Source organism: Pan paniscus, chromosome 4 (assembly GCF_029289425.2).
Source record: "Pan paniscus chromosome 4, NHGRI_mPanPan1-v2.0_pri, whole genome shotgun sequence".
Classification (NCBI taxonomy): domain Eukaryota; kingdom Metazoa; phylum Chordata; class Mammalia; order Primates; family Hominidae; genus Pan; species Pan paniscus.
In genome coordinates this window covers 164,797,343-164,814,642 of record NC_073253.2, presented here as the reverse complement: position 1 = coordinate 164,814,642, position 17,300 = coordinate 164,797,343, and the positions used below count along the sequence as shown (strand labels likewise).

The following is a 17,300-nucleotide window of genomic DNA, read 5'->3' as shown; positions in this document are numbered from 1 at the left end:
GGAAGGAACCTGTGTAGGAGATTTACTAGGAGGAAGACCCCAGTGTGAGCTCCAGTCCCTCATGACGCCCTTGGCCCTGCTGCTGCCCACACAACAGGCAGTAGCTACGTCTCCAGACTCCTCCAAACCCGCTCTAGCTGGTGACAGCTACAAAACAGACTCACTTTCCCTCTGAATCCGTTTCCCCACTTTTAAAGTAGGCATTATTGTGCCACTCTTACCCACCCCACAATGTTGGGTGGGGAGCTAAGATAAGAAGATACCACTGTAAAAAGGTTATTATTCCTAAAGAGGAACTAAACGTAGGCAGGCCCCACTTTTCTGGAAGTGGCTTATCAGTGTGGATCCTAATAAGAATGAGTGTGTAGCAATCACTTATATCCCAGACATGATTCTAAGTTCTCCACGTGCATTTACTCCTTTAATTCTCACAATACTCCTCGCAAGTGAGAAGTCTTATTATTTCCAAATTTCAGATACAGAAACTCAGACAGAGAGAGGTTACTTGCCTTGCCCAAGGTCACACAATGCTGGAACTGGGAGTACAGGCCCATGCTCTTTCCTACTCCTCTACTCTACAGGTACACCTCTTCATAATTACCTCCTTTTAACTTTGAGGATATGGACCGTAGGCTGATCCATTAAGTGACCAGGGTCTAAATGGCCAATGCTGCTCTGTGTCTAACCCCTATGCAGAAGCTGGGTGAAATGCCACTGGGTTCTGTGCAGATTCTTTTGCATCACAGACACCACCGCCAGTCTCTAACTCTCATTCATCTCTGCCTCTTCCCACTTATCTCCTTCCCTTCCTTCCCTCTCTCTTCCCTCCTTCCTCCTTCCCCTGGTCCAATCTCCCCAACACGTCTGCCTAAACCACATTAAAAGACCAGAGTGGTTCAGAAGGAACCCCAGCTCTGCCACTCACTACTGTGTGATCTTGGGCAAGTGACTTCACCTCTCTGCCTCACTTTCTTACAATGGGGATGTTAACAGTACCTATCTCACAGGGTTTTTAGGATGCTTCAATGGAAAGGAGCACAGGCTGTCCCCTCTACTCCCAGGTGTGCCCCATATCCCTAACCTCCCTTTTGTGTGCATTCAGAGAGATGAAGTCTCCATCCTGAGAGATGATAAAGCTTAGGAGTTAAGAGCTAGTTGTCTCTGGAGTCAGACAGATGTGGCTTTTGAGGCCAGTTCTGTCTTTTCCTGGCTCTGGCCTCAAGCCTAGGGCTGCAGTGTACAACTGCCCAGGCTGTGCCCTGCAGAAGGCCACCCAGCCAAGAGAGCAGTGAAGGCTGGCACCCAACCTACGATCTGCTTGCCAAGGCTTGCACCCTGCCCTGGCACTGTGCCCACCAGAGGAGGGATATCTTTTTGTAATCCACACAAAGGCACTGTAGGAGCCAGGGGCAGCCTGCTTGAGCAAGTGGCTGCATCTCCCTAAGCTTCAGTTCCTCTGACTGTAGAATGCAAGAAATAATGGTCCCAACCTTACTGGGTTCCTGGGAGGCTCAGCTGAAATTAATGCCCATACACGACTTGACTTAATGTCCAGCTATAGTAAGTGCTCAGTAAATGTAGTCACTTTTCTTTTTATTAGCATTATATTATCTCCTGAACAAGGCTCACTCCTTCAGAGCTTTGTGTAGCCTTTAAATCTCCTTTCCTGCACTTTGCAACCAACTGCTCTGTCGACCAACACTTAATCAAATTAATCCTTTGTCCAAAAGCAAATCTTGAGAGGGCCCTCGGGGGATGCTGAGGCTTCTCTCCTCCTGCATAAACGCAGCCTGTTTCTTCATTCCCTCTGCACTTGGCCTGATTTCAACCCCCTTCCCCTCATAGGCTGCTGTTGCTTGGACATACTCCAGTTTGCTGGTGTCCTCACTGGGTAGACTCAGCTCCCTGCTCTTTCAGCCCAAGTGGTCTGCCTGAGGACTTGGCAGTAGAACTGGACAGGATGGTGGAAGCAACTGAGGCTTCCAACAGAAGAAAACCAGGCACAATGTGTGTTAGTCTCTGGAGCACGAGCAAATCAGGGGTGTCCATCAGATATGTGGAGGTGGGGCAGGACTGTGTGTTACTCCCTGACCAGCTCCTCCCTGCTTTCCTCGGGAATCTTCCCTCATCCTCTGCCCAGCAATGTCAGGTGAGAAGGTGCCAGTAGATTGGCTTAAGATGTCCTGGACAGATCTTGAAACTGGGTATTCAAGGTGAAGATCCGTATTCATTCCAAGTACTCACTGATTACAAAAATGAAAGTAACTGACTCTGGCACTTAATTTATAAATCTATTTCTGCCTTTGCATAAGGGCCTCTTAAGGCTCCATTTGAAGAAAAGCAGACATGACTGACAAAGGAAGTGGCTTTGCCTATGAATACACAATTCTGTTTAGTCTTCTAGATGACTAACAGGAAGCTCCAAGCCAGAATGCCCCTCTGCTACGTTTGATGGCTTATCTCTGTCCTTCATTTGCTTCTGACCAGTCTAAGATGGGCCTAACCACTCTCAACTTTTGAACAAGGGATGAAAAAGGCAGAAAAACAAGAGGAAGAAATCATGGCCAGCTCCACCCTGCCCAGTGCCTGTCCACAAAAGATAGACAAATCAGGGAAGCCTACCCACAGCCCCTCAGGCCCTCAGCCATTCCCACAAATACTCATTCCAGCTTCCCCATCGTGCCAGGTCGCCAAGCCCTGGGGAATACTGACACATTCCCTAGGAAAGACTTGACCTCTCCTTGTACCAAAGCACCATACATAGGAACCAAAACAGAAACTGGTATACTGACAAGCCCACCCAGAACAAAGCATTTATGGCCAAGGATCAAAGGGATGTTCCCAAGTATGGAGCCATCTTGGGTCACTGACTCCAGCAAGGACTCACATTGGAAATCCCAGGTTGGCAAGCCACTGGACTGCTATTTTGAGGCAGATGGAACTTCTAGCAACCCTGGAAATCGAATCCACTGATTAGCTACCAATTCCACCTAAACATATTGAAGTACTCTATTCATCAGGAGTTCAAATAGAGGGAGCTAAGGTGAAAGTAAACACCATTGTTCTAGCACAGTGGCTCACAAAAACAACTAAAGAAGGGTCTCTGTGCTTTGTGCAATTTTAGGAGATAAGTTCAATGTTTCTCTTTGATTTATATATAAGGAAACTGAGGAAGGGGTGGGTAAACAACTTCTCCACCTAATAAGATATATAGATAGATCTTGAAGTCTAAATTCTAACTACTGCACAACCTGCTTCCTAAGAAAATGGTAAATATTTAGAGCACATTTTAAATGCCAAGTATATACTCCATGGTGTTTTCAACAGATATCCATGTGAACATCTAGTGTGTGCTAGATACTGTCCTAACTACTGTAGACACAGTATGTAGTACCTACTTGGTGCTAGATATTGCTCTGAGTACTATAGTCACAGTGATAGATAAGACAGACAAAATCCCCAGCACTGCCAGGTGCGGCGGCTCACGCCTGTAATCCCAACACTAGGGGAGGCAGGTGGATCACTTGAGGTCAGGAGTTTGAGACCAGCCTGGCCAACATGGTGAAACCCCGTCTGTACTAAAAATACAAAAATTAACCAAGTGTGGTGGGGTGCACCTGTAGTCCCAGCTACTCGGGGGACTGAGGCAGGAGAATCGCTTGAACCTGGGAGGCAGAGGTTGCAGTCAGCCAAGATTACACCACTGCACTCCAGCCTGGGTGACAGAGCAAGACGCCGGCAAAAAAAAAAAGAAAGAAAAAAAAATCCCTAGCACTTTACTTGTATTAGCCCATTTAATCTTCATAGTAACCTCAAGTTATTACTCTTCCTGTAACATACAAGAAAATCAAAGAGATGTTAAGGAACTTGCTCATAGCCACACAGAAAGTGGCAGAAAGCGGATTCAAACCTAGAGTGGAGTCCAGAGTCCCTGCTTCCTCACCAGGCATCACACTCTATTACACATACACTGGGCTTGTTTATATCCTCGTTACATCCAGCCTCAGTAAGGATGGAGACTGAGCCTATCTTGTTGACCACTGAATTCCTAGCGCCTGGCCCACAGTAGAAGTGCAATCAATGTTTATTGAACTTTTAAGAAATGCTCATTGGACGGAAGGGATGTGAATGAACACGAAGGGCAGCTATGTCCCTTCTTCTGGCTATATTCTTTCTTGCATTTATCAAGATTGCTTCAAAAGACGCGTCTTGGCTGCCAATTTTGATTGCAGCCATCGAGTGCCCTGTGACCCTTCAAGATGGATTCGTACCTCATCTGGGGCCCTGCCATCTGCTGACATGTTTGAAAACACAAGCTTCAGCCAATACCAAGTGTTAATAGAGTTTGGACAAGTGGCTGTGTAAGAGGAACAAAAGCAATAATGGAGAAAGAATGTAATTGCCCGAAGCTCACTTTGGAGAGTCTCCACTCCAGGGGGAAATAGAACTAGCAGCAGGTCCACTTTGGTGGATTCAAGTGAAATGCGCTCATCAAAATGCGCAAGCAGTGTGCCTGAAGTCTCTGGACAGGTGTTGACAGCCTCCACACTGAGGCAGCATCCTGACATTGCATCCACGAGGGTGACTGCGATGACCCAGCAGAAGCCTCTGGCAGCCACCCCAGAGCTCAAACCCGGGCAGGCGCTAGTCAGCAGCAAATGAGGCAGAAGAATTACAGCCAGAGGGAACGTAGAAGGAGAAGGTGTTCCTCCACCCACCAGGAGAGAGCAGAGAGCAGAACAGCTAACCTCTGCCAAACACTTCCTGCGTACCAGACACTATTCCAAGGGCTTTACGCACAGCCACCCATTTCATCGTGAATCTGCAGTTCTTGGGGTGGGTGTGATTATTATCGTCTCTGTTTTACAGATGAGGAAACTGAGGTAGTGCAAGATCAAGTAAACATCCTGGGGTGAACACAGCAAAGAAGGGGCCAAGTGAGGATTTCACCCCAGACAGGCTGGCTCCGGAGCACACGCTCTCAGCCATGCACCACACTCACATCGCCTCTCACGAGTGGAGATGCATTTGGTCCCAGCACTGTGCCAGGTGCTTTAGGCCTCTTGCTGGATCATGATAACAACCTTATGGGCTGCATATTGTAGTGCACAGTTTTTAGCGAGCCAATGACATGCCCAGCCGACAAGACGAAAGTTAGGATTCCAGTGAATTCTCTCAAACAGTGATCTCAACTGGGAGCGAATTTGCCCCACTAGAAGAGACATTTGTTGATGTCTGGAGACATTTTTCTTGTCCCAACCTGGGGGAGGGGAGTCGGGGGTGTCAGTGCTACTAGCCTCTAGTGACTAGAGGCCAGAGATGCTGCTAAACATCCTACAGTGCACAGGACAGCCCCATAACAAAGATTTTCTTGGCCCGCAATGTCAATAGTGACAAGGTTGATAAACCCTGCTCTGAAACATCATGCTGGATTTCACTCTCTCCATTCTAGTACTCCTATAGGCACATTCACACACACATTCTCACACACTCTTGCACTCACACATGCACACACACACTACAGAGTTGGAAGAGAGTTTATGGTGAAATCAATCAAATCAGCCCTCCAGCCCCAAATGCAGAGAGCGTCTGGCACTCTGCAGGATCCTGCAGCTAGAAAAGTGGGGTGAAAGGGGGTGGCTCCTGCTCTCCTGAGCTTCTGTGAAATCTAGTCGAAGAGACAAAATAAACACACAAGAAACAAAGAGCTGTCTTCAGAAGTGAAAGGCTAAACTGCAAGTCACAGCAGCTGTGGACTCTCAGAGGGAAAAAGAGGCCCCACTAAGGAAGTGAGACTGGAGGGAGAGGGAGGGGCAGAGACTGGCAAGGGGAAGAACTGGACTGAGAGCCCCCAAGGAGGTGGGGAGAGGGTGTGACAGCAGGGAAGAGAGGGGGAAAACCAGCTTGATGTGTGAGGGATGAATGGCAGGGCCATCTTAATGGAGTCCCAGGGAGAACTGGTGAGCTTGGTAGAGTGACCATCTGCAGGGGTCCACTGTTTGGAGACGAGTTCAAGAGTACTCTATTTATTGCTGTGCTGTGCTCTCACAGGACCTCGCCTCCTGACAGGGAAATGGATGAGGTGGGAAGATAAAGGCAAGATGGGGCAACTCAGTCCATCTGAATCCTATAAGGCCACCAGAAAATTTTAAAACCTCCAACCCCTACCCTTTACCCATCCTCCTCCCCCTCCACTCATCTACCCACCCACCCATCCATGCATCCACTCACCCATCTATCATCCATCTACCCACCCATCCATCTAATCAACAACTATCCATCCACCTATGAATCCACCTCTTCATCCATCCAATCAACAGCCGCTGAGCACCTGCTCTGTGCTGAAGAAGAACAACAGACATGGCCCTGCCATCATAGAGCTTGCATTCTACAGAGGTGCCCAGATCATTCAACACGAGGCTGCAAGGAAGTATGAAGGGGATGATGGCAGCTCTAGTAACATGAAGCAAAGGGGGCACTGCCCCCAACCTGTCCAATGGGGACATTAGTACTAATAATGGTGCTCTCTGCTGCCTCATACAGAAAGAGAGGTTATGACTGGACTGTAAGCTTCCCGAACTGTTTTATTCATCTCTGGGCCCAAACACCCAGCTAAGGACCATCACTCAGGACAGGCTTACTGAACTTAATTGATCTGAACAGACTGTAAGAATTGTTTTCCGACTCTTGACAAGCTCCTGGCTTCAAGAATTCAAACCTTAGGCAGAATGCTTTGGCTATGCCTATTGTATTTGTTTACTAAATAGTTACGAGTAAAATAAGCACATTTTGCCAGGGACCTTAACTGGCTTCCATGAATGAGTTTTGGCGATATTACAATGCAGAACTGCACATGTGCATATTTTAATGGGAAGAAGTGTGTTTCTAGCTGTCACAGGATTCTCAATGGGACCTATGCTACAATAATGATTAGTTTCTCTGACCTACCACATTCCTGCTATTGCGGTGATGCTGAATGGACTCAAAGTTAACCCTCCATACAGCTCTGCCCTCCAACAATGTACCAGCTAGTGGGGAAGATGACATGCAGTTACCTAACTAAAAGACAAGGTGAAAAGGGGCAACTTCCATAAAATAGAGGGAATTTTCAGAGAGACCTCAAAGATCTATGCCTCAGTTTCCTCACCTGCAAAATGAAGACAGAAGTTATTTTTCTTAGGGTGTCTGTGAGGGCTAAACATGATAACACAAGGGCTTTGTAAATGTACCATGCTATGGGACTGGTACTCAAACAGATATATAGACCAATGGAACAGAACAGAGACCTCAGAAATAACACCACGCATCTACAACCATCTGATCTTCGACAAACCTGACAAAAAGAAGCAATGGAATAAAGATCTCCTATTTAATAAATGGTGCTGGGAAAACTGGCCAGCCATATGTGGAAAACTGAAAGTGGGCCCCTTCCTTATATCTTACACAAAAATTAACTCAAGATGGATTACAAACTTAAATGTAAAATCCCAAACCATAAAAACCCTAGAAGACGCTAGGCGCGGTGGCTCATGCCTGTAATCCCAGCACTTTGGGAGGCTGAGATGGGCGGATCATGAGGTCAGGAGATCGAGATCATCCTGGCTAACACGGTGAAACCCCGTCTCTACTAAAAATACAAAAAATTAGCCGGGCATGGTGGTGGGCTCCTGTGTAGTCCCAGCTACTCGGGAGGCTGAGGCAGGAGAATGGCGTGAACCCAGGAGGTGGAGCTTGCAGTGAGCCGAGATTGCTCCACTGCACTCCAGCCAGGGAGACAGAGTGAGACTCTGTCTCAAAAAAATAAATAAATAAAAATTTAAAACCCTAGAAGAAAACCTAGGCAATACCAATCAGGACATATGCATGGGCAAAGACTTCATGACAAAAACACCAAAAGCAATTGCAGCAAAAACCAAAATTAACAAATGAGATCTAATTAAACTGAAGAGTTTCTGCACAGCAAAAGAAACTATCATCAGAGTGAACAGGCAACCTACAGAATGGGAGAAAATTTTTGCAATCTACTCATCTGACAAAGGGCTAATATCCAGAAGCTATAAGAAACTTAAACAAATTTACAAGAAACAAACAACCCCATCAAAATGTGGACAAAGGATATAAACAGACACTTCTCGAAAGAAGACATTTATGTGGCCAACAAACATGAAAAAACGCTCAACACCACTGATCATCCGAGAAATGCACAATGAGATACCATCTCATGCCAGTCAGAATGGCGATTACTAAAAAGTCAAGAAACTATAGATGCTGGTGAGGCTGTGGAGAAATAAGAATACTTTTACACTGTTGGTGGGAATGTAAATTAGTTCAACTATTGTGGAAAACAATTCCTCAAGGATCTAGAACCAGAAATACCATTTGGCCCAGCAATCCCATTACTAGGTATATACCCAAAGGAATAGAAATCATTCTACTATAAAGACATATGCACACGTATGTTTATTGCAGCACTATTTACAACAACAAACACTTGGAACCAACCCAAATGCCCATCAATGATAGATTGGATAAAGAAAATGTCAACATATATACCATGGAATACTATGTAGCCATAAAAAGAAATGAGATCATGTCCTTTGCAGGGACAGGGATAAAGCTGGAAGCCATCATTCTCAGCAAACTAACACAGGAACAGAAAACCAAACACTGCCTGTTCTCACTCATAAGTGGGAGTTGAACAATGAGAACATATGGCCACGGGGAGAGAAACATCACACACTGGGGCCTGTCGGGGGTGGGGGAGTTGCAAGGAAGGGAGAGCATTAGGACAAATAGCTAATGCATATGGGGCTTAAAACCTAGATGACAGGAAGATAGGTGCAGCAAACCACCATGGTACATGTATACCTACGTAACAAACCTGCATGTTCTGCACTTGTATCCCGGAACTGTCAGTAAAATTAAAAAAAAAAAAAAAAAAAAGTACCGTGGTACAAAAGGTAAGGCAATGGCATGATTTATGCCAATGTCGATGACTACTTAGATCAAGGTTTTCACTAGGGAAGGCCTCGATGCAGCCCTCATTCTTCTAGCTATTCAGACCAGAAACCTCAGAGTCACCACTGGCTCCTCTCTCCTTCTCATACCCACATCCATTCCAAGAGGAAAACCCCATTTGCTTGACCTACAACACATACATCCCGAATCTAAGCATATCTCACTGTCTCCACTGCTCCCTCCTGCTGCAAGCCACCACCATCTCTTGGCCTGAGTTATCACTGTTGCTGCCTAACTGGTCCCCCTCCTTCCACATTTAATTCCCCCTGATGAACGCACCATAAAACTGCTATGTTCAATCTTCTTAAAACTTAAGACAGGTCGTTCTACAATTCTACTCCAAATCCTGCAATGTCCCCCTCCCCCATTCAGAGTAAAAGCCAAGGACCTCACAATACCTACGAGGCACTGCTCCCTATGACCTCTCTCAGAGAATCCATTCCTTACTGCTTTGCGTCTTGCTTACTCTACTGCAGCCACACTGGCCTCCCACATATCAGAGAGGCTTCCTCCTCTTTACATTGGCTATTCATTCTACTTAGAAGGGTCCTTCCCTGACTGCCACCACCAGGGAAGCCAGCAGCAAAAACCCACTTTCCAGGCAAACCCTCAAGGTTCAGCAGACACTGGGATGGCCCTGCTGCTGCAGCCCACCATGTCAGTCAGGGTGTCTCTAGGCCTGGCATTGCACCATTTAATTCAACCAAACAAATGCCTATTACCCCATTCAGACCCTGTGCCGTGACAGTGTGCACGTCATACTGTCCACCTATGTCTCCATCCATCATCTTAGCTTAGGCTGTGATCCAAGGGGCCATGTGCAGTCAGGGGAACTGAGTGCCCTAGAACAGGGGTCCCCAACTCCCCAGGCCACCGACCGGTACTGGTCAGTGGCCTGTTAGGAACTGGGCTGCAGAGCAGGAGGTGAGCAGCAGGCAATCCAGCATTAGCCTGAGCTGTGCCTCCTGTCAGATCAGCAGGGGCATTCGATTCTCACAGGAGCAGGAACCCTATTGTGACCTGCGCACGCGAGGGATCTGGGTTGTATGCTCCTTATGAGAATCTAATTAATGCCTCATGATCTGAAGTGGAACAGCTTCATCTCGAAACCATCCCTCCCGCCCCGCCCCACCTCCCCATCAGTCTGTGGAAAAAATGTCTTCCACCAAACCAGCCCCTGGTGCTGAAAAGGTTGCAGACCACTGCCCTAGAGTGATGAATGGAGAGGGCTCTGGAAAGTGTCCACACTGGCGGTCATACTTTCTCCAGCCTCAGTTTCTGCCACCATGACTTTAAACCAAAGCAGAAGCTGACCTGGTGGGGGGCAGGGAGACAAGGAATGACTTTCTCCAAGGAGAACTAACAACAGAATAAGACTTAAGCAGCTCACAAACTCAGCCTGACTGTTTTAATTTTTTTTTTCTTGTATTATTATACTTTAAGTTTTAGGGTACATGTGCACATTGTGCAGGTTAGTTACATATGTATACATGTGCCATGCTGGTGCGCTGCACCCACTAATTCATCATCTAGCATTAGGTGTATCTCCCAATGCTATCCCTCCTCCCTCCCCCCACCCCACAACAGTCCCCAGAGTGTGATGTTCCCCTTCCTGTGTCCATGTGATCTCATTGTTCAATTCCCACCTGTGAGTGAGAATTCAGTTCACACCATTTAAGGGAAGGGGGAAGAAAGGAGAAAGTGCCTATTAAAGGGAACATTTGTGGTGTCTCCGCCCAGACTCCTCTGGAGTTGCGTGGTGATAAGCACTGTCATTCCCCATTTGCAGAACATATGCTGCAGAGCACAGACTGCGGCACCCATGTGTAACTGCCTATTAAAAAAAAAAAAAACAAATCCAAAGGTCCAGAAATTAGCGGAGCAGTATGGTGACTACATTTCCTCTCTCAAAAGACAGCAGCAATAGGATGCTGATCTCAGGAGGAAGCAGAGCTTAGAAAACACAATCTGTCTTCAAGGCTCATTCAAATGCAAACATTATGGTTAGGGGCAAGATGTCCACCGCCTAATGAGGTGCCCATATAACTACGGATTAGGACAATCTCCTTACATGAACTCAAACAGCCAGCCCAGCAGGCACTCCTAAACAGACCCAAATTGCTGAAGCATCTGAAAGTAGGAAGCCCCGGCACCTAAGAATTGGTGGCAGGAAGGAATTAGATGTCTAATCCATGTATTTTTGTTTCACCAGACTAATTTCTGGGGAACAATCCAAAGGTACAGTCAGCCACTGTAGCAAAGATGCATGTATTAATATCCCTCCAAGCATTGGCTTTGGGATTCTTTTCCCCATTGCTCCTGAGACGCCTTCTCACATCATCTAATTCAAGACCATTCCTAATATTCTCACTCATATTAAAATAGCACATATCACAATTTGTAATTATATGGTTACTGATTTATTCATGAAATTCTTTTTCATCTTCCCTATTAGACTACAGGCTCCAGAAGGATAGGGGCCATATTGGCCTAATTCTAGTAATCTCAGTGACTAGCATAATGCCTGGCACACACACCCAACAAATATTTAAGATGTTAATGAAGAATGAATGAGTGAACAAATGGACAAGTTAATGAGTGAGTGATGCTCTCTATCCTTTCAACTGTTGCATTTGGCAATAAAAGCAGTATAATTGGTCCCTCTGTAGTGAAGTTCTGCCCTGGGTGTGTTTGGGATCAAAGAATCAGTCCCCACCCATGGCTCCTGCTAGAGGAGTAGCAAGCCATGTGACCCCACCTCATAGTCACAGAGAATTAGACCTGCCAGGGGCATGACCCTCACCAGAGTGAGGCCCATTATTAGGCTGGCAATGAACTCTGACTTGGGTGGTCTTTCTTACAAAGGGAAATCAAGCTACCACTCTCTTCTGTTGGGACTTTGAACAAATAAACACAGAGAAGATTCAGTGGATGCTTGAACTGCAAGGTTGTGCAGAGACGGGTGGGTTGCATGCTGGGGCCACCACTGTGGTATTAGAGTATCAGTTATGAAGGAACAATGCAATCAGAGGGAGGTGGTGGGGAGAGAAAGGAGACCACAGCTGGCATGCTCAGAGAAGCTGAGAAGCCATGAGAGGAGAGGCAGAGGTTTCCAGGGTTGCCTCAGTTCAAGCCCTTTCCAAGGCCTGGCTCCTCCTGTTTCCTGGATTTCCATGTGATTCCTCTGACCCTAAAATACACCACTTCCCCCTGCTCTCCCACAGATACACACCACACACATTTTCGTTGAACTGGTTTGACTAGATTTTGTTCCCTTCAACAAAAATCCATGTGCAAATGACACCAGCACACATTGCCCACGCCAAATCTGTCAGTGTGCGTGGATCAGCTCTGTCCAGGGTCCTGGGCTGCGACAGCATCACCCACATCCCTGGACCACAAGCTGGTTATGGATTCCTCCATATTCCCCAACCAAGATGTGAAAAAGATCCCTTCTTTGCTTCTGCAGAGCCTGTTATGGTTTAAATTGTGCCCTCCCCCTCCAAAAAAAGAGACGTTGGAGTCTCAACTCCCAGTACCTCAGAATGTGATCTTATTTGGAGACAGTCTTTACAGAGGTAATCATTTAACTGAAGTCACTAGGGTGGGCCCTAATCTAATATGACTGGATGTCCTTTTTAAAAGGAGAAATGCGGAGACAGACACGCACACAATGAGAATACCACGTGAAGATGGAGGCAGCGATCAAGGCAACGCTTTTGTAAGCCAAGGAATGCCGAGGATTGCCAGCAAACCACTGGCAGCTGGGGGAGACACCTGGAACAGATTTTCCCTCAGCCCTCAGAAGAAACCAACAAATATTCCTCAACACCACACATGGGTGTAAAACCATAGCTAGAGAGAAGCTGCATACAGAACAGGTTTCTGATCAAAATATGCCACTTCCATAGGGCATATTGATTATTTTGAGCTGGATGCAAATAAGAATCAACAGGTACAGCAAGAAGCTTTCCTGGATATTTCTTTATCTGAAGAAACTCCTAAGAAATAAGGACTGTCATAAATCCCCTCTCCCAGGGAAGTTTTATGGCAATGAAGAAGACAGAAAGTTGGCTCCAAGATGAACCTGCACAAATAACCCTTTATCTTCCATTAGATTCCCCATGTATTTCCCTTCCCACAGTTTGCTGCCCTTGGAGGCCTAAAACCCTCCTTTGACTTGCTACTTCTCTAAACCTTTATTGTGCCTTTGCTAAGATGCTGTATAAGCTCAAGTTCAAACCAACCCTTTGAGTACTCCATATGTGAGCAGGATGTACATGCTAATAAACTTGTTTGTTTTCTCTTGTTCATCAGTCTTTTGTTAGTCTAATTTACAGAAAACCCAAGATGCAGTAGCAGAAAGAAGCTTTTCCCTCCCCTACAAGAATAACTAGAGTCCCACACAAATCTGCCTGGCAGGCTCAGCTTCAGGGTAAACAAAACTCTTTTCTACCCTCACCCTTTATCTCAGGACTCCTGCCTTGAAGCCCTCTTTATAGTCCCAAAATACCATGCCAGAGACCACAGATTATTTGTCATGAATTTGTGTCCCCACCAAAATTCTTATGCTGAAGTCCCAGTCATCAGTGTCTCAGAAGGTACTCCTATTTGGAGATAAGTGCATATTCGGAGATAAAGGGGTTATTAAGTTAAAATGAGTCCTTTAGGGTGGGATGCTAATCCAATATGACCAGTGTTCTTATGACAGGAGGAAGAGACAGCAAGGGTGTGCCTGCACAGAAAGCAATCAAGAGGCAGCAAGACAGCCATCTGCAAACCATGGAGATAGGCCATGAGACAAGCCAACCCTGGTGGTGCTTTGATCTTAGACTTCCAGCCTCGAGAACTGTGAGAAAATACATTTCTGTTGTTTAAGCCACCCAGTTGGTGGTATTTTGCTACAGCAGCCCGAGCAAAGTAATATATAATCCTCAATATTCTTCCTCCTCTCCTTACTTATGAAGAGAACTCCTAATTTTTAGCTGGGTTCATGGCTGCCTACATTACAGACCACATTTCCTAGCTTCCCTTGCTGCTATAGTCAGTCATGTGATTACATTTTTGCCAATAGGATGTAATGTAAGAAGAAATGTCAAGTGTGCCTTCAGGAAAATGTCTTTAAAGGGAAAAGCCATGACCTTCTTTTTCCCTGCATCCTTTTTGCTGGCTGGAAGGTGGACCTGATCACCGAAGCTTAAGCAGCCTATGTGGCTCAGGAGGCAGAAGTCACATGCCAAGGATACAGTGTGAGATATAGAATGAGCCACCTTACCACCTCTTCACAGACCATTTCTGAGGTTTCCATGCGAGACAGAAATAAACTTGCAGCTTGGTTAGGCCACAATTTTGGAGGTTTTCTGTCACCCTTTGTCACACTTAACCCTAACTGATACTGTTAGTTTCTCTTTCTACCTCCTCCTTTTCTGCCCTTTCCTCTCTCCTGCAAGGAGAAAGCTCTCTTCACTGACAAGAGCCTCAGGCAGAGTGGATTAGCCTAGTAAAGGTTAACAGGCAATGTTGATTATAAGTGACCTCCTGCTAGATTAACCAGGCAGTCAGCAGACAGGTAAAACTGTTACCCATTTTCCTTCTATTCTAAGTCCAATTCCCCACTCCTATCCTAATTAACTATTTAACTTCTTCCAGATGACACTGCTCAAAACCTCCAGTGCTCAGAGAAGGAAATCCAAACTTTGAAGCTTGGCACTCAAAGCCCTTCACAATCTAGCCATAATCTACCTCTGCAATTTTTTTTAACACTAAAAGCAATACTAAAACCAAAACAGACTAATTGTTTGACCCACACACTTCAGGGATGCCAGTTCCCTGCCTTTACCCATGATGTTCCCCTTCTAGATGCTTTTCTGGGGCCATGCAAAGGGCCTAGGGTCTGAAGACAATTGAATTTAAGGCCCGCTCCATTGCTTCCAAGTGATGTAAACTTGGTTACTTCACCTGTAAGTTGGGAATAATACACTGCCTCACATGGGGGTTCTGAAGTCAGACACAGATTGCATGACCTTTGGTCTTGCAAACCATGAAATACTACAGTCTCATAAGGCATGACTGTCCTGAATCTGGCATTAGGGTGCATCTTGGTGCTGGTGTCTCTTGGTTCTGAAGCTGCTAGGTAAGACCCTGGACCTGAATCACTAATTCTTATTGAGCCAGCACACTACTAAATGCTTTCCATGCATAACCCCATTCAATCCTCACAAGAGTCTCATGAGACCTGCATTATTATTAATACTTCCATTTTATAGACGAGGAAACAGACCCTGATTTGAACTCAGTTCTGACTTCCCAGTCCAAGCCTCTAGCCTTACACATAACTCCTCAAGGGCAGAAGCTGTATCCTTCCTTACTTTGTAACTGCCCCTTGAGATATGAATTATTATTTGTTCTCTGGATGGGGACCATTTATATCAAAATGACCCCACAGTGCCCGGTACCCAGTAATTGAGTGGATAACTGCTGATCTCTCCAGGGCAGTGTTTCCCAAACAGTGGCCTGGGGACCCCCTGCATCAAATCCCTCTGGGTGTTTGGGTCTTCCAATGCCTCACCTGCGAAATACTTATCTCTGAGATGGTGTCTGGTATCCGCCTGTGTAGGAAGCTCCAGAGTGACTTTTTATTTGATATTTAAGTTTAAAAACCACAGTGAGTCCATGGAGATTGCACCACGGATGCCACTTAGAGTAGCAGCACCTGAGGCCTCCCTTCCCCCAGCCACCACTTCCGCCCCTGAGCTCCAGGCAGAGGCTTCTGGGAGTTTAGATGGCTGAGGCTGACAAAGCTAGCTTCTTGGTTACCCTAAGACCACCTGGCGGGAGCCTTTTTCCCCAGAGGCTCTGGGGGGCTGAGTAGAGAACCCCACCGTCCAGCCCCATCCCCCAAGCTTGAGCTGCCCTCTGGATGCCCTGCCAAATCAGGAGTCATCTGACCCAGGAGGAACAGACAGGGGAAGCAGGCAGATGGGTGTCGCTTTGGAGGGGGTGGAAGTCTGCATGGTGGGCAGGCCAAGGCTGAGCCAGGGGAGAGTGGAGCTCCCTCTACAAGGCCAAGTCTCCCACGCGGCGAGCTGGGGAACTCCTGGGGACGCCGAGTTTGGCGCGAAGAGCTGAGTTGTCAAGCGCAGGTCTTGACCCTATCTCGGAAATGTCTAAGGTTCCCTCAGCAGGCGAGAGGGCGAGGGCTGTGCTTAGCCTGCGGGGTGGGGTCCCGCCGTCCTCTCCCCGAGCCTCGGCTTTCCCGCCCCGAGGCCCCGCCGCAGGCTACGCCCTCTGACCTGCAGGCAGCGCGCCCTGCCCACCCCGCGCCGCCGGCCCCGCAGCATCCTCCTGCTCGCGGCTCTCCCGCCACCTGTCCCGCTCCCTGCCGCGCCCTGGGGCCCGCACCTACCCACGCCGTGCCGCTCCTTGTCAGCTTTGCGCCAGGGGGCCATGGCTGGGCCGGGGCCTCGCGTCCTCCCGTGGGGAAGCCGTCAGGGGGTGGCTGGGCGCCGCAGGGCCCCACTTCCTTCCTCTTTTCAAACTCCTCTCAGGGCCCGCCCTCTCCTCCCTCGCCGGGGCTCCCCGCTCCCTCCTCCCTCCCGTTGGGCAGGGGCACACTAGAAGGCTGATGCCCCGTAGGCTAAGACACGCCACCCCACCCCACTTCACGCAAAGCTTGGGGACCACTCCCACCTTGTCTCCTCCCCAGGCGAGGGGGCAGAGGCCAGTCCCCACCTGGGGCTCGCCAGACCACCACCGCAAGTGCAGAGAGTTTTCCTGATTGCCGTGCCTGGGGACTGAACAAACCTTCTCCTTAACTCCCCTCAGCATGAGCTTTGGTGTCAGATCTCGGTTCGAATCCAGACGGGGACAAATGACTTCATTTTTCTAAGCTTCAGTTTTCTCATCTGTGAAAAGGGATACTAATACCTACTTCATATGATTATTGTGAGGGTTAGAGAGACAATGTACACAGCAGGTGACATGGAAGAGTAAATGTTTACCTGGAGGTGGATCCTTTACAGCCTTTTTTGTGTGTGTGTGTGTGTGTGTGTGAGACGGAGTTTTGAGTTTCTCTCTTGCTGCCCAGGCTGGAGTGCAACGACGAGATCGCGGCTCACCGCGACCTCCGCCTCCCGAGTTCAAGCGACTCTCCTGTCTCAGCCTTCCGAGTAGCTGGGATTACAGGCATGCACCAGCATGCCCGGCTAACTTTGCGTTTTCAGTAGAAACGTGGTTTCTCCATGTTGGTCATGCTGGTCTCGAACTCCCCACCTCAGGTGATC

General features: G+C 47.5%; 1 protein-coding gene across 1 annotated transcript in view; it reads right to left on the bottom strand.

Annotated features, from left to right (window-relative positions):
* DOCK2 (dedicator of cytokinesis 2) overlaps positions 1-16,558 on the bottom strand; it is a 446,463-nt gene extending 429,905 nt beyond the window's left edge. The window contains exon 1 of the mRNA XM_003810916.4: positions 16,424-16,558. Coding sequence (XP_003810964.1) covers positions 16,424-16,466 — 43 coding nt within the window. The 5' untranslated portion in view covers positions 16,467-16,558. The remainder of the gene's footprint in view (positions 1-16,423) is intronic.
* Positions 16,559-17,300: the final 742 nt, after the last annotated feature.